The sequence below is a fragment of the Aulonocara sp. 'chitande type north' Nkhata Bay genome, linkage group LG3 (genome assembly GCF_057382095.1).
Source record: "Aulonocara sp. 'chitande type north' Nkhata Bay isolate Kocher_YH1m ecotype deep benthic linkage group LG3, A_spYH_male_GT1.1, whole genome shotgun sequence".
Classification (NCBI taxonomy): domain Eukaryota; kingdom Metazoa; phylum Chordata; class Actinopteri; order Cichliformes; family Cichlidae; genus Aulonocara; species Aulonocara sp. 'chitande type north' Nkhata Bay.
In genome coordinates, this window is record NC_141346.1 from 9,742,195 (window position 1) to 9,760,061 (window position 17,867).

Here is a 17,867-nt window from a genome sequence, read left to right on the forward strand (position 1 = left end):
TCATGTAATGATGTCCAGCTTGTCCCTCCTGCTCTCATTCTCCTCGTTTCTAGTCGGATATTTGGCTCTCCAGGATGCCTTTCTCACCTTGTCCCAAAAAGTCTTACTGAGGAAAAAGTAAACAAGAGGGTCAAGGCAGACGTTGAAAACTGACACCATGGTGGTCACCTCCTTCAGGTAGAACAATACTGGACCTACTGAGTCATCGCTCCACAGAAACGTAAAGGGAAGACGAACCAGGTAAAATGGGACAAAGCAAACACAGAAGATGCTGACCAGCACCAACATGTTTCTGCGAGACTTCACCAGCTTCTCAGAGCCAGAGGAGGCCAGCTGCTTCTGCTGTGCCTCCAGCACTCTGCGGGAGATGCTGTAGTAGAAGAAGACCATGGATATGAAGACTAAGAGGAAGATGAAGGCAGAGAAGGTGTTGATTATTCTGAACAACAGGCTGACTGATGGACTAAACAGGTGAACGCAGCGGCTAGGATTAAAGGTCAGAGGTTCCTGGGAACTGAAAAAAATTATGATATATACAATTGTTGGAGCCAGGAGAAAAACCCAGGTGATGACAGAGATGATTCGTGCAGTCTGCAGTGTCTGCAGCATGTGAGTTCCTGATGGATGGATGATCCTTAGATACCTGGAGAGAGACGAGAAATAGGCAGAATACAACTTCACTAAAGGTGCCTAATCTGAAGAAGTCAGTTAAGTCAAAAGGATACATTCATGCTTTTGTCAGGAGCACAGGGTAGTGGTTAACCACTTAATCTAGTTTTTACATTATCGGTAACTACAGCCTTAAATAATAAAGGTTCCTTACCTGTTGGCAGCGATGTACCCCATGAATAATATACTGGCACACATGTTGATGAAGAAGGCAGAAGCTCCAAAGCTGCAGTAAAGCCTACGAATGATGGGAGAGCTGCTGGCATAGTAGGTAATGCGGAGTGGCAGACAGAGGCAGAGCAGGAAGTCAGCAGCTGTCAGGTTCTTCAAGTAGACCATCAAGCTGTTGGATACCTCAGGCCAATCTCGACAAAGATAGACCTTCAATGTAAAGCCATTGAGGAGTAAACCCACCTGAAAATAAACAGAGTGGAAGGAAAAGAAAAGGATTGGTGCATACACCGGCACATAAACCAATTTCTAACAGAGCACAATTGGATAATTTGAAACTTACGAGGAACACCAGACTGTAGACCACCATAAAGTAAGGGTTCATGGATGTATCGTCATCGTCATAGGTCTGGTTCAAAGATGATGTCATGTTTTTGGGGGCAACCATGGATCTGGCACTGAAAATAAATCCAGTTCATTTTTGAAATGATTCACCTCCACAGTCTCTTGGTTTGTTGCGTTAAATAAATGTTGGATTCATTGCCAAGAAGCACTGTTACAACAAAGAAATAGTCAACCAAACACAAATTTATCCACTTATTGTATAAAGTTTATATATAGATATATATATTTATATGTTTTACTTTGCTGTTTTCATTGCCTTAAAGAAATGTGAAGTCATATTGTTTCGTATGTTTTTGTTTCTTTTGACAAGCACATTAAGTTTACATGTAACAAAATGCGCTATATAAATAAAATGACTTTGGCTTTAAAAGCTCTTCATATCGGGGCAGGTCTGTTTATTTTGCATTATTGATTCCTTATGTTAACTGACCCCTGCGTATTGGCTCCGTTTCATACCAGCATGTCCCAGTCTTGATAAGAAAGCATAGTTGTATTAGTTATTTCCTAACAAAACTTCAGGGATGTCATTCCCTCCAAGTACGAATAATGAATCAGAGACAACAACAGGAATAAACTGCAATATATATATATATATATATATATATATATATGTATTTATATTTTCAAGACAGTTAAAAAAAAACCTTGTTTATGGACATTTCTTTAATTTTTTGTCTAAAAAGAAAACAGGTTCTTAACAAGAAGGTTTTTGCACAAGAAAATTAAGCTCATTCTAGGAATATATATAAAAAATTTTCTTAATAAGATATTGCAGCTCACATTGAACTTTATTTACAGGTTACACACTACACTTCAAAAACAGCTCTGCTTGAAATAAACCAAATATTCTTAAATCAGACAAAATTGTCTTGTTGTTAGCCAAGCAACTTTTGCTTACCCCCATTGGCAGATTGTATTTTCTCAAAACAAGATGATTTTGTAAGATTTAAGACTATTTGCTTTATTTTAAATGGTAAATCACCTGTATTTGTATAGCGCTTTACTAGTCCCTAAAGACCCCAAAGTGCTTTATACATTCAGGCATCCACCCATTCACACACTGGTGATGGCAGCTACATTGTAGCCACAGCCACCCTGGGGCGCACTGACAGAGGCGAGGCTGCCGGACACTGGCGCCACCGGGCCCTCTGACCACCACCAGTAGGCAACGGGTGAAGTGTCTTGCCCAAGGACACAACGACCGAGACTGTCCAAGCCGGGGCTCGAACCGGCAACCTTCTGATTACAAGGCGAACTCCCAACTCTTGAGCCACGATCGCCAAGAGAGCTGTTTTTGCACTGTAGGAATATAACAGGTGGTAACAGACTGTTTCTTTCTATATTCTCTCTATGTGCTGGTTTGCTTGAGACAGTAGGTGCAGACCATTCAAGTTAAGTTCCACTGAGAGATGAAACCAGTAAAATTAGTGCCATGGATCATAATGAATGTTCTCAAACGTTATCAACATATTTAAGGTAAGGTTGTTCATCAGTGCACTTGGCACCAGGACACCTCAGCCTTAGTGAAAAGAACATTGGTAATCATATATTCACATTAGTTTCCTGAACACTGGCAGAAGCAGGCTGATTATTTTTGTCCTTTAAGTGAGGATGGGTTAAAAAACATCTATTTTTTTTCCTAGCAGTAGAAGTATTAAAGATGTGAGAATGAGAAACTATCAGGACTCACCTCTGGTTCTGCAGCTTTCTGTGAAAAAGTTCTAAAGCTGCTTCGTCCGTTCTCAGAGTGATGGTATGACTGTAGATCAGGAAATATACAGTGACATCACACTGCACACTGACTTATTTCCTCTTTGTCTTCACTGTTAAACTGTCAGAATATATTTCCACTAGAGATGAGTCATTTTCTGATCAGCTATTGCTACACTTCTTATTTTAGCGCTGACTCACTTTATTACCACTGATGGATTTTTTAATGTCCTTCATCACTACAGCTAACATGAGACAGCAACTTCAGCCAATTTAAATTGCACTAGTGCCATGGATCTGCAAAAAAATGTATGCAGATGCATTAGGGATAATGGTATTCACTGGCATATGTTAGTATATTCGTTTTGTTTAACAGGTAACAGATGAACTCAAAAGGGCCACTGACACCACTTTACAGTCTCCTGTCTCTTTCAGGTAGTCACCCTGTGTCCCTCCCTCTTCTTCTGGCAAAATCCAAAAATGTCCTTCCACATTCCTCTTCCTAACACTACACCTACCAAACACCTCTTCAGCTCCAATCCTCAAAGTCTAAAGTTGTCTTCAGCACGATAAGTGTTGCCACCTCAGCATGAGCCCTTGTACAGGAGTAGAAGTAAAAACAGGAGGCAAAGAAGTCACAGACACTCTTTTTGGGGAAATTCATCTTTACAAGCTGTTACAACATCATCTTTTGTATAACCTGTGATGCTTTGAGTCACTGCACTGATGTATGATTTGAAAGACCAAGACTATCATACACTCGTCTCAACCAGGGTGTGTCACACTGTGCACATGCTGGGCGATATTGCTGCTACAGGCAGAATGATAGTTGCACTAGACTGGTGATAAGCTCATTGCAACAACAGAGTGGCAAAGTGGAAGTGATCTAAAGCTTGGATTAGTCACCAATAAGAGCACTAGGTGCGGTGACTCCCAAGCTAGGCGAGTGGCTCCAGCAGATCCCGGGAACAACATCGGAGATCTCTGTCCAGAAGAGCGCAGTCCTGGGAACAGCTAAGATACTGCGCAGGACCCTCAAGCTCCCAGGCCTCTGGTAGAGGACCCGAGCTTGAAGGATAAACCGCCCGCAGGGGCGTGCTGGGTGTTGTATACATACAGTACATATATATATATACATATATATATACTAGGGGTGCAACGATACACAAAATTCACGGTTCGGTTCGGTTCGATACTTTGGTGTCACGGTTCGATATTTTTTCGATACAAAAAAAATGTTCATGCCTTTTTAATTTGTCATTTATTAAAATTATAAATATATATTTTAACTCAAAAGTACAGTTTTTAAATTTAACCCTAACCCTTGTGCGTGTTTTTTATTTTGACAGCGAATGCGCACCTGCGGACCACTTATGTGCAGCCCTGGTTATTTAGCTCGTCATATTGCAGCCACAGAAATTCTTTTGTCCATGAAACCATAAAGCTGCACTTTCTTTTTGCCTTATAGTCTGATTTGTCATAACTTCTCCGTTTTGTGGTAAGCTTTTCTTTGGCTGTCACTTCTTCACCCTGACCTGTCTTATTTGGCTCAGCAGAACTAAAATATATATCTGTCTGTGAAGGTTCTCAGTCATCCAGGTCATCGTAGTCAAATATAAATCCTGCTGCTTTTACACACGCACTCACATAAGCTCAGCGATTCTCTGCGCGATCAACCTCTCACATGTTTAAGCTGCGGGAGATTTCACTTGTCATGTTTGCATAGTAAGCTAACGATTAATAAGACGATGTCAGAGGAATTGGTGCACAAATTATCATCACTCACAGATCAGTGCTGTCGCTCTCTATACACAGTTCGCGCGATTGCAAAGTGAAAGCAAAAAAACAAGCGCAAATTCAAACGCGACTTCAATATGTCACATATTGACAGTGGCTCACCGATGCCAATGACATAATTACCCAGCTACATTTCTGAAAGAATGCAAAAGCATTGACATATATTTTTCCTTCCTACAATAGCCCGACGGGCAGGGAAGAGATAGATTTTGGTAGCCCGACTGAAAAAATCGCTAGCCCCGGGACGTTGGGCTAGCGATATTGCGAGCCCTGTATCTGATTGAGGAATCACTCATCTTTGGAAAAGAGAGTTTATTACAGAGAAATGGCTCTTTCCAAAATAAAAGCTATACTATCCGCTTCTTCTGGGCTATATTCTCAGCAGCATATTAAACATATATAAGGAGAATCATGTGCTAACAGCTGTCTAAATGACTCGGCTAAAGTTAGTAGCATGCTTGCTTGTTTTTTTTCTGCTTCCACTTGTCTTTGCACTAGGATGATGTCGGCGTAAATGTGCAGTCATATTCGTTGTGTTCCCACTAGTGCTTTCAGGTTAATCTCGCTGAAATGACCTTAACGCCACAACACGGCAAATCTCCGTTAACGAGCTACCGCCGATCGCCCCGTGCATGGGGCTAGACGGCCAACACGTTAACGAGCTAACTGCGCTAACACACTAGTTCCCACCCATGTAATTGAGCATTGCATGGCACATCCAACATACTGTTTTACTTTAGTCCATGACTCGCTTACCTTCAGGGTCATACGTCACATGAAAACCAAAATAATTCCAAACGCCAGATCTGAATGAGGGTGGGGGAGGTCCATGTTGTAAGGAGAGCTTAACTTCTGTCTCGCTAGCTTGCCCTGCGCTCTTCCTTCTGACGATGCTGTCTGTGTTGAGCGCTCAGTGAATCTGCGTTCGACTACTCCGCCTAGGCTGCACTGTCGACCCTAGGCGGAGTAGTCGAACGCAGATTCACTGAGCGCTCAACACAGACAGCATCGTCAGAAGGAAAGTTGATAAAATAAATTACAAATTTTGTATTGTTTGATACATATGCGTACCGAACCGAAAGCACTGTATCGAACGGTTCAATATCGATACGAATATCGTTGCACCCCTGACTTCCGCAGGCACAAGCATTCTCCACTGCAACCACTGAACATCCAAGGTATGGACATTGAGGCTGTGGACAGCTACAGGTACCTTGGTGTTCATCTGAACAATAGACTGGACTGGACTCATAACTCAGACGCCCTCTACAGGAAAGGGCAGAGCAGGCTGTACCTGCTGCGGAGACTCAGGTCGTTTGGAGTGGAGGGCCCACTCCTGAAGACCTTCTATGACTCTGTTGTGGCTTCTGCTATCTTTTATGGTGTGGTCTGCTGGGGCGGCAGCATCTCTGCTGGGGACAGGAAGAGACTGAACAGGGTGATCCGAAGGGCCAGTTCTGTTCTAGGATGCCCTCTGGACCCAGTGGAGGTGGTGAGTGACAGGAGAACGGCGGCTAAGCTGTCATCCCTGTTGGACAACATCTCCCACCCCATGCAGCAGACTGTGACAGCACTGAGCAGCTCCTTCAGTGGGAGACTGCGGCACCCACGGTGTGGGACGGAGAGATTTCGCAGGTCTTTCCTCCCCACTGCTGTCAGACTCCATAATAAAGACTTTAACTGAACAAACACACACATCCACACATGTGCAATAACACTAAGTGCAATAATCCTTTCTGTCATCGTTGTATTTTTACTCAGTTGTATATAGTATTTGTATTTGTATTCTATTTTTATCTTATTGTATATTTATTTTATTGTATTCTACTGTATATAGTATTTTATTCTATTCTGTACAGTTGTGTACTGTATTTATTCTTATTGTATTCTAATTTTTGCCTCATAACTTTTGCACTGTCCACTTCCTGCTGTGACAAAACAAATTTCCCACGTGTGGGACTAATAAAGGTTATCTTATCTTATCTTATCTTAATATATACATATATATATATATATAGAACCTAAGATATACGCTCTCAGCTTCATGACATAGCTGTAGATTAGGAAACACACAGAGACAACACAGTGAGCCTGCACTCTGTTTCCTTCAACGCAAAGCTTGGTCAACATAATTCAAACACAGAAACACAGACATGTCATTTTCTGATCAAACAGTTTTTGCTACATTGTCATGATGAATGCCTGCCGCTTACAATGCAGTTTTGAGATCCTTCTCCAGAGCTTTTGCGCTTTTCACTTTGTTTCCAGCAATAAAACTGCACTTTAAGTTTTACTCCTGCATTCTGAGCCCTGCATTTTGGATCCTCAACAACTGCACACAGCTACCCATGACAATTGACCTTACTTTGTTAAGAGCACTCAGATAACTTGTGAATTACAACTATATGACCCAGTAGATTCAGATTCCTTTTCACCACAACAGTCCAACTCTGTAGCACTGCTAATTCATGATCTAAAAACAAGTCAGTACAACAGTGCTATATGTACCAGAAAGTATGTTTGAGTCATGATGTGACTGCTTAGTGCTCAGGAACATAAATCAGTGTAGTACAACTCTATGATCAGATATAATTTGGATTAAGTTGTTGATCTTTAGGCCCACAGAAGCCAGATGCAGGAAGTTGATTTTTTTGCTGTCTGATTAAAAAGTCCTTTGATCCTGTGAGTCTTACACAGTAGATCATGCAGGGTTCAGCCGATGTGGGTGAGGGGACTCGCCGAGCACTATCTCAGTATGGTTCAGGTGTCTTCCCTGCTATCCCTGACATGTAGAAAACTGAATAAGCCTGCAGGCCGACTCCTATCAGTCCCACCTGTTGATGAAAGTGCTCCACATTGATCCTGTTACTTCTGGGATGATTTTAGTAGCATGGACAGCAGGCTCCAAGGGAAAAAAATGTAATTGAATTTAAAGAATAAAACTCAGGCTTTTTTCTTTACTGTTTCAAAAACAAGGTTACAAGGCCAAAGTTAATTGCAGGAAATTTTGTTAAATTGATTTTCCAAAGCAAAAGTAAAATCAAATAATAAAAATCACAAAACAATAATAAAATCACTTAAACTATACTTATCCAATTTCATTACTCTGAGTTAATGTTGATCTTGTTCTTATCTTTAGTGAGGAGAGGACCTGTGATCGTGGCTGCTGTCCGTGGTGCTGATAGGATATTGGAATGATGCTCATAACATTGATTATTGCTCCATGCTGATATTTCTGCATTTAGTCAGCATCTCCATGAATACTGACTGAGCAATATAAACATCAAAACACAGACCTAAGTGTTATTTTCTTTGCAGCCTTGAAATTAAAAGTCATGATGGAAACTGAAGTGAAAAAAAAAAGAGTATTTATTCCTCCATCAGTTATGATGCAATAGATTTGAAAATGAAACCTGAGTCTGTGTGTAAAATTTTAAGATGTTTACTGAGTCAGACTCAATATAAAAGGTGATGTAAGCCGGCACGTTGAAGCTTCAGTGAAAGCTTGAGTGACCACTCTGATAGTGGTCACCTTCACCTCTCCAGACTCCGCCCTGTTCTCTCAGGAGTACCTGATAGTTCTGTTTATCTTTCAACGTAGCACTCTTAATTCTTACTCTCATGTATATATCTCATGTATATCTCATGCACATATCTTTCCACGTAGCACTTTTAATTCTTATCCCTACTTTTATTTTTTCCATGTCTATTTAAGTGTTATTTATGACACCATGTTTGCACTGAAGCACCGCAGCAATTTCCTAATGTTGTAAACCTGCTCAACATTTGGCAATAAACCCCTTTCTGATTCTGATTCTGTTTCTGCCACCTGCATCTGACTGTGGAACACAGCATGAAAGAAACAGGAAGAAGTCAAGAAAGAAAACCTTTATTTAGTGAGCACATCTTAATCCAGGTGCAAATACAATAAAAAAAAAAAGCACATTTAAAGCCCCATGGTAAAGACATGAATTAAACAAATCAAAACAGCAAATATGAAGAAAAGAACACAAGGAGATAATCAAAATTAAAAAGACCTAAAAATAAATCCCTAAAACTCAAAACAAAACTTAAAACTGCTGAAGCAGCAAAAATGATTAAAACGATAAGCTTAAACTAAGAAAAAGCAAAGAAATTAAATCAGTTACGAGATGCAGGAATAAGTACTAGGATTTAAGAGTGTAATAGCAGACTGAACGGAATACAGTTACTCATATTTTGTGTTTTAAATACGTAACGCCGGTACATGTATTCCATTACTCCACAACACTGCCCCTAATCCAGAGCACCCCACCCAACCCCCACACCGTTCTTGCTTCCATTGCCAACAGGTGCCCCCTTTACATTTCTGTCTGCCCCCTCATATATGCCTGTCTACAACCGGCCCAGGTACTGTCACTGGGTTCATACTCAAGGAGTGTTCACAAGAAATCATCAGTATCAAACTGTGACAACAAAAAATGTTCATTAAGGCAACCAAGAATGGGATAAGTTTGATGTGAATCTTTAGTAATGGATGGGGGAAGCTCTGTGACAATTTTATCAACAAATAAGGATTTCATCGTCTTCTGGATGTGATACCTTGGCCTCCAGTAACACTATGAGGAATCTTAGAGTCATTTTGACCAGGACTTGTTTTTCAATGGAAATATTAAGCAAATATTTAAGCCTGCTTTCTTCCATTTCTGCAATATATTTAAAATTAAAAATATCCTGTCTGGGAAGGATGCAATGGCTGTTTTTTTTTTTTTTTATCCATATGTGGATGCACCTGCCCACCTCCCAATAGTGATGGGATTTCCGGCTCTTTTTAGAGAACCGGCTCTTTTGGCTCTGAACCGGCTCTTCAGGTTGTTTTGTTGCTTTAATTAATTTATTACTAACAACACAAAAGGAATTACTAATGTAAAAAAAAAAAAAGTGTTTTTTTTAAATATATGTTTATATATAAATATATGTGGTGGACTCTAGAGACAAAACACGTACAAATTCCAAAACACATTTCTAGCATTAACTGAACTTCCAAAACAGAGCTACCTAGATCACTTAAAGCACAATTGAAAGCATGAAAGCATATGTGTATTGTTTATGTATTTATACACAAGCACTCATATATATTCAAATAATTTAAAAAAAATGTTCATTTACCTGTTACTACCACACACCAAATCCGGTCGTTGATACTTGCTGGCTTGTGTGGCCACTAGGTAACAAAAGCTCAACACTGCGCCCAGCATCCTGGAGCACTTCTGTTGTGTTTTGTACATGTTTTGAAGTTTGTACGTGCTTTGTCTCTAGGGGCCACCGTAAATATACCATCCATCCATCCATCCATCCTCATCCGCTTTGTCCGGGGCCGGGTCGCGGGGGCAGCAGCCTAAGCAAAGGCTGCTTAGGCTGCTTAAGGCCTATATTTAAAAGTAAATATACTTTTATTTATTCACTCCACATAAAATGTAATAAATAAATCATATAATACAAGAACCAACTATTCACATTTCACCTTTTAACTATTTAAATTTTCAGCTTTTTCCTTTTAAACAAATTTAAAGTGAAACAACACAAAACACTGCAAACCACAACACAATAAAATATAAATTAAAATATGAAAACAAAAAGAAGATGCATATTCTCTGTCATATGGACCTGCATGAATAAACTTTCTGAATCCTTTATCATCCGCAACTGAAAATAGTTGTGGATGATTACTATACCTTTCTAATGTGATGTTGTTGTCCCTGGCTCTTTCCCTCCCACTCTGTTCCTGTGCTACTGCGAGTGTAACTACCGCCCCTCCCCCCTCTTCCCAGTGCAAAGCACAAGGCTCGCATCTGGAGTGAAGCGGAAAAGAAGTGCGAGAGAGGGTGAGAGAAACAAAAACAATCACAGCTCGCAATAAGGAGCCGGCTCGCATCGTTCACGTCAAAGATCCGGCTCTAAGAGCCATTTCGTTCACGACCGACACATCACTAGTACCCAAATACTGTACCGCTCTCCAACCACACACTTCTTTAGGTTTGCCATCAGCCCTGCCTGCCTCATGGACTCCGGGACTGTGACCAACCATTGTACATGATCCACCGAGGTATCACTATGAATGACAACACCATCCAGGTAAGGAACAGCATATGTAGTGTGAGGACGCAGCTATCGCTCCATGAGGTGCTGGAAAATGGCCGGGCTTCAACCAAGGCAAACAGAAGTGTGACGAATTGATACGAACCATACAGAGTAGAGAAGGACGTTTTTGTCTGTGGACTCTGCACACAAGGGAATCGGCCAGTGGGCGTTGGTTAAATGTAGCATAATAAAAAACCAAGCAGTGCTTATACAGTCCAGGTCAACCGGGGACATGAGATAAGCATCAAACCATGAGACCTTGTTCACTTTGTGACAATCATCACAAAACCCTGCGCTCACTTCGTAATTACCTGGAAGCACTTTAAAGACAACCGGCCCCTCTCAACAGCCGGACAGGCTGCGTTTCAAAGTGGTGCTCCGTGAGAGTCGTGCATACGAGCAGGGGGGAGAACACATCTTCAAACCACTGCTGCAATGCAGGATCATCCACTGTATTGAAATGTGTGAGATGTTAATTACAAAGCATCTTAAACAAACCCTCTGAAAATTTTATGCCCACAGCACCTTTTTGAGAAAAAAAACAAACATTTTATGACCTTTTGGTCCTTGAAGATCATTTCTGAGTTTTTAACGAGCTGCAGGAACCCTGTTCTGTGTGAGTGGAGAACAGCCAAGTCGCCTCCTCTGATAAACCTCCACATGTACCACTGAAAACTATTAAACTAGTTTGAATCTGAAATCATGGCTCAAACTACTTGTTGTGAGACCATTTTTTTATTTTTCACACCAAACTGTTTAATAGGACAAACTTTACACAGAGTTCATCAAATATAACTAACGCTTTAACATTATCAGGATTTCATAATACAAACTTCAAATCAACAGGAAAACAGCTGCAGAACATGTGGATCAAAATGAATTCATTAAAAAACAACATGTGGACTTCAAGGATACAGTAAATACACTAAAGTGAAAGGAGGAGCCAAAAATAGAGGTTTAATAGAATTTGAAACAACTAAAAGTAGTCACCTGTGATCTTGAAAATGGTCTTGATGTGTGCTGCTGTTTTTAACTTTTAACACTTCTTTAAAATGAATACATTAAAAAAAGAAGTTAATTTTGGAAAAACTAAGAAAGTTCAAATGGAAGAAATTGACTGTTAAGTCTAATTGTTGAATGTTGTTATTGTAGTTCTTCAATTTGAGAGTCTTAGTTCAATCTATAGGTTCAAGACATTCCTTTGTCTCTGACCACCTCTCCAGCCACTGTGTGCTGGGGGAGGTTTTATTGTAGACATATCCCATGTGAAGATTCTGTTTGTTGTTTGGTAAGCCTCCTGCCCTTTGTATGGCTTCACTGTGTTATGCATGGTGAACCAATACAGGAATTGAACCATATATTGGGTGTGAGGGAGATTACCATTTTATGACTAAGACTGTTGTTAGAAACAGTTGGATATCACGCACAAAGAGAGACACACATTCTCACATGCACACACACACACGTTCTTGCACATGCATATGGGTGCTTGCACATACACACTAATTGACTATGTGCACGTTAGCATATGCTACTTCCGGTGCGGAAACTCCTGTGGGGAGCTTTGTTTCCGGTGTCCTCTTCGCGCCTGGTTTACGGTCCAAAACAAGTTAAGCAAATGGCGATTTACATTTCTATAGATGTCTTGGGCATTTACCCAATATATCTGTAAATGATGTTCATCGACTTGTCGATATTTTTCCCCCACGCCTCAGAGCAAAAGAGAAAATGGATTCAAATGTTATATTTCTCAGCTGTCCCTCGTTTATCGCGGGTGTTATGTTCTAAAAATAACCAGCGATAGGTGAAATCAAGTAGCCAAATTTATTTTTTGACGGTGCAAAACATTTCATGGACATCGTGGACATACAGCACTGCACTTCAGAGTCACACTGCTAGCATCGATGCAGCGATTCTGTACTGTACAGGAGAAACGTCACGGAGGAGATCGTTTGCAGCGATCAGGACGCAGGACACAATGTGACGTAAAAATAAGCATGCAAACTTGCACTAAAAAAAATCCATGAAACAGCAAGGTGAAAGGTGAACCGCGCTATAGCGAGGGACCGCTGTAATTTTGAAGGTAAGTCACAACATAACCTTCGTAAATACTAATGTATAAAAACTCTTACCAGCAATCATTCATTTTTTGTGTGGCTTTTTTCATGGTTTGTTAACATGCTGTGAAGGTGTGTACTTGACTAGCTGATATCGACATAATGGGGAAAACATCTGGCTTGACTACTCTTCACCTTTAGTTTGAATGCTGAACATTTGCCTGTTTAAATCATAAGACCAGTCACTATACAGAGATGTGCTTCTGAATGTGGACGATGTGTCTTCTGCTGCAGTGATGCCGTTCTGCTTGTGTTGAGTGATGTAAACAACTGATCGATCTAAACTCTTTAAAGGTCAAAGTTGATCATTAGATTTTTTATGACACAACAGCGGTGAGTGTTCCCACCTTAACTTAACGCAATCTTTCCGTTTTTGAGTTTTGGACATGATTTTGGAGTATATCTTCACAGTAGCGATTGACCACAAAGTAAAGCTACCGGAAATGCACAACCCCACATCCGGTCTCAAACCAGGAAGTTAGCATTGTCTTGTGCACATAGTCAATAGTGCCTTGTCTTAAAACCATTGGGGGTGGTTTTACGGTGGGAGGTGCTTGTGTTGTGTTGTATTGTGTAAACTGTAACTGTCATGCCAATAAAAAGGCTACAAGGACAGCTGCTCTTTGAAGGATTTAGGCTTCAAGAGCTGGTTCTTGACCAAAGCTTCCCTCATTAGCGAGTTAAAAAACCGGATAAAGATGATCTGTTATGTCTTTCGTTCTTCATGAGGAATTAGACTCTAAACTAGCGGGGCATGTGGAAACACAGACCCAACATTGATATGGTAAAAGTTTGGTAAAAAACGATATTTCTATAACTTTAATAATACAGTAACAAATACAACTACTAAACACTACTGTGTCCTAAGGGAACAAAGAATAAAATGTAACAGGGATAACATTTTAGAGAATTAAAATCCCTAAAAGGAAAAATAATAAACTTGATATGCATATCTATACATGCAGCTTCCTAAATGTAACATTCAGGATTATTCACTGCAGGTCCAGAAATCAGAGCTACCTCATCAGATCCAAGTGTAACATCAGCTGACACTCTTTACAGGAGATTCCATCTGAACTCTGTGGAGCCTGATCTCAAGGTTTTTAAGTCTGACCCTGAAACCAGAAGAGGATCTTTCTCTCTCTTCAGATTCATTGTGATCCAGTGATTTCAGTCCTGCATGATCAGGCTGATGTTTGATAATGACGTGAAGGTTTTTGCACATTGGTAACAGTGAAACAGTTTATGTACAGCGTGGGATCGTTTGTGTTCGGAGTATGAACTGAGATTCCTGAAGCTCTTGTCACACTGGTCACAGCTGAAGTTCACTTCCATGTGCGTACGTTCATGTTTGTTACGATGACCTGATTGTGAGAAGCTTTTGTCACAGTGTCTGCACTTGTATGGTGTCTCTCCTGTGTCACAGTGTCTGCACTTGTATGGTGTCTCTCCTGTGTGGATTCCCTTATGCTTTTTCATTGAGCTCACGTCCAGTGGTGAAGGATGACCCACACTGGTCACAGATGTGCTTTTTGACCCCACTGTGGAAGAGTTCATGTATTTTTAATGTACTTGGTGTGTGGAAGCCTCTCCCACATTCTTTGCAGTAGTTCATTTTGTCTCCAGTGTGACTACGTTGATGTGGTTTTAGGTCCCGTTGATGATTGGAAGTTTTTCCACAAAGATCACAGAGAAACTCTTTCCCACCACCACAGTGACGACAGGGTTGAGAAATGGATCCATGTGCTTTGCTCCGCTTCTAAACAAAGACATTGTAAGTCGGGGAATTCCTTCAACATTTTTATCCTGAACGTCGCCTGAAATAAAGAGCATCTCTGCCAACGTCCAATTACATTTTACTGTTTACATTACAACACTCAGCTTACTGAGTGAAAATGAGTCTTCATTTTTCCAAACAGTTCATTCAGTATAACTCCATAAGTTTACTGATCAGACTTGTTCCAAACAATCAGGTTAAAATTACAAGATAAAAAACTAAATACATCCTCACAGTAACTGCACTTGTAGAGTTACTTTCTGGTGTGGATCTGTTGGTGTTTTTTCAGGTAATGTGGAGATTTAAAAGTCTTCTCACACAGGTCACATTTATAAGGTCTCTCCTCAGAGTGGCTAAACATGTGTCGTTGTAACTGTGAATCTGTTGCAAACAGTTTCCCACACTGATCACAGTAGAAAACATCATTTCCAGTGTGAATCCGTAGGTGAATATTTCGGTACTCCTTGTCGCTGAAACTTTTTCCACAAACGTCGCAGCTGTACGCCTTAATTCCAGAATGGGTAACTAGATGCCTCTGTAAATGTTCATTTTGAGCAAAAGCTTTACCACACAACTCACAGCTGTGTGCTTTAAATCCACTGTGGACGAGTTGGTGTCTTTTTAAATTTTCAGCCCGGGTAAAAGACTTTCCACACAAGTCACAGCTGTAAGGTTTAACTCCACTGTGGATGAGTTGGTGTGCTTTTAAGCCCCCAGCCTGGGTAAAAGACTTTCCACACAAGTCACAGCTGTAAGCTTTAAATCCACTGTGGACTAGTTGGTGTGCTTTTAAGCCCCCAGCCTGGGTAAAAGACTTTCCACACAAGTCACAGCTGTAAGCTTTAAATCCACTGTGGACTAGTTGGTGTGTTTTTAAGCCCCCAGCCTGGGTAAAAGACTTTCCACACTCATCACAGCTGTAGGTTTTCTCTCCCTTTCTTCTGTGAGGTTTGTCAGCCTCCTGAGAGCGCTGACTTCTCGCTCCATGTTGGTCCTGCAGTGACAGAGATACAAACAGAGGCAGTGAGTGAAATGCAGTCGTGGAACAAACTGAAACTCCCTCCATTGGTGGAATCAAACATGTAAACAAATACATTGTTGGTGTGTTACCACCACCTTCTGTGCTACAATGAGAGTTGTAATGAAAAATACATATTGAAGAAATATTGATCAGCTGAGAAAATCTTTTACTCATAAATGATCTTTGTATTATCTTATAACCTCTGAGTTTTTTGTTTGTGAATGTAGATTGTGAATGTATGGAGGAGCCCAGGATGGAAAAGATAATGATGCTGTTAACAGGTTTTTAAAAACCAACTAGCTGTGCAAACAATTTCAATAATAGAGTAACTGATATTTTTCTTACCTTTTGTGTTGAAGACATTGTTTCCTCTGTAGTGGCTGAGCTGAGTCCAAATGGCTGAAATTGCTCCTCTGCTGCTCCACCAGACTCTTCTCCTCCTGTTACTCAGCTAGGACACAAAGAGTGAGTATATATATAAAATTTGTGATTGACATGACATTGGCCAATCAGATGAAAGGAAGAAAAGTAGGGTCAAAATTTGTACTTGTAACTTGCAGAGTTTCACACGTATATTTTTTTCCACACACAAATCTTTTTTACGCACACACAAATTCTTTACACATATAAATCCTGATTTAGAAGTACAAAACTGATTAACAAGTACAAAATATGTATGACCACAATTTGAGCCCATAATTGTGGGATATATGGGATCACGAAGCGTGCACCGGACCATGCTTGATATTTGGGGAAATCGACGGCGCATTTGGAGTACGCATTTGGAGTACGCATTTGGAGTACGCATTTGGAGTACACTTTGGATTGGGACAGCCGTCGTCGCGTGGCGGTGACGTAATCGCACTCAAAATGCATCACGAGAGGGGGCGTGGCCAGGATTTTCGGTTGAGGTGCCATGTTTCTGGGCCAAACAAAGCGCAAGCGAAAGAGGACTGAAAACATGCGAATAACACCCGCTATGGTTCGTAGTTGCTGTGCGGTCGGTTGTAATGTTAGATCGCACAGCCGGAAAGGGAATAAGGTTAAAAAAGGTTTATCTTTTCATTCTTTCCCCACTTGGACGCAACATAAGGCAGCTCATGTATCGGATGTTACCAAAAGGCGTCTAGTCTGGATAGCAGGTGTGAGACGAGCTAATATCCAGTTCTCTTCCATCTCCAAATATCTGTTGGTGTGCTCCAGACATTTTCATTCCGGTAAGTTATAGATATGTTCATATCACTCTTTATCCGGTCTTTAAGTCTGACGTCACTAGCCGGGTTCAAACTCCGCTGCAGGTCCATGAATCAGACGATCACTGTGGCATCACTGAGAGTTGAAAAACTATATAAAGTCTTTCATCCGTAATAAAATGATCAGCGTTCTTAATGATTGGCAAAGTGTGTTTCTGGAATATTGTGTTTTTGTTGCTGCAAGTGGTATTTATGCAATTTTTGCAAAGCTATATGTGGAAGTAAACCGTGACCTAGGACAAGCTGATGGCTTAAGATGTAAGTACAACTCCTCCAGTTTCATATGGAAAAAAAGATTATTGCGCTAGCTTACGTGATTGCAGTTCTACAGGGATTTAAATATAGTTACACAAAATGGAGCGTGCCCGCTCCGATCGGCTTTAAAGGGTTAAAGAAAACAAAAATATTAAAATCATGATGAACATTTGGAGTGGTGATTCTATAACTTTGTGTATATAATTTGGCATTTTTTACTGATGTAGGCAAAAAATGAATACATGATATAATTTCATTCAGTTCAAAGGTTTATTTGCAAGACGCACAAACAGACACAATAGAAAGTTACAAATGTATTGTGCACAGTGTTGGGAAGGTTACTTTTAAAATGTATTCCATTACAGAATACATGCCCCAAAATGTATTCTGTAACGTATTCCGTTACGCTACTCAATGATAGTAACGTATTCTGAATACTTTGGATTACTTAATATATTATCATGCTTTTTACAACAACGTGAATGTACTATTGCTGTGTGATTTATTACTATTACTGAAGGTCTGCGGCTCCGAACCGTAGTAAAGGGACCTCTGACTAATACGGCGGGGTC

General features: G+C 40.5%; 1 protein-coding gene and 2 pseudogenes across 2 annotated transcripts in view; all 3 read right to left on the reverse strand.

Moving 5' to 3' along the window:
- LOC147333866 (P2Y purinoceptor 13-like) lies at positions 1–1,288 on the reverse strand. The gene is made up of 3 exons (XM_086270820.1): positions 1,184–1,288; positions 824–1,083; positions 1–643 (listed from the first exon to the last, which is right to left on the reverse strand). Exons 1-3 carry the CDS (start codon positions 1,286–1,288, stop codon positions 1–3), a joined length of 1,008 nt encoding a protein of 335 aa, XP_086126946.1.
- Positions 1,289–14,159: 12,871 nt separating this feature from the next.
- LOC147333867 (uncharacterized) lies at positions 14,160–14,896 on the reverse strand (annotated as a pseudogene).
- The window catches only part of LOC147333868 (uncharacterized), a 34,427-nt pseudogene continuing 31,282 nt past the window's right edge, over positions 14,723–17,867 (reverse strand). Inside the window, exons 2-3 of the transcript XR_015125962.1 lie at positions 16,133–16,238; positions 14,723–15,760 (exon numbers count right to left, since the gene is read on the reverse strand). The product of XR_015125962.1 is annotated as an uncharacterized LOC147333868 (transcript). The remainder of the gene's footprint in view (positions 15,761–16,132; positions 16,239–17,867) is intronic.

What these genes read in the sequence shown, in the direction of transcription:
- LOC147333866 (XM_086270820.1), bottom strand. Translation starts at nt 1,288, where the DNA reads ATGGTTGCCCCCAAAAACATGACATCATCTTTGAACCAGACCTATGAC. An exon ending in TCTACAGTCTGGTGTTCCTC is followed by an intron (nt 1,084 to 1,183) that starts GTAAGTTTCAAA and finishes GTTTATTTTCAG; the next exon opens with GTGGGTTTACTCCTCAATGG. An exon ending in GGGTACATCGCTGCCAACAG is followed by an intron (nt 644 to 823) that starts GTAAGGAACCTT and finishes GTCTCTCTCCAG; the next exon opens with GTATCTAAGGATCATCCATC.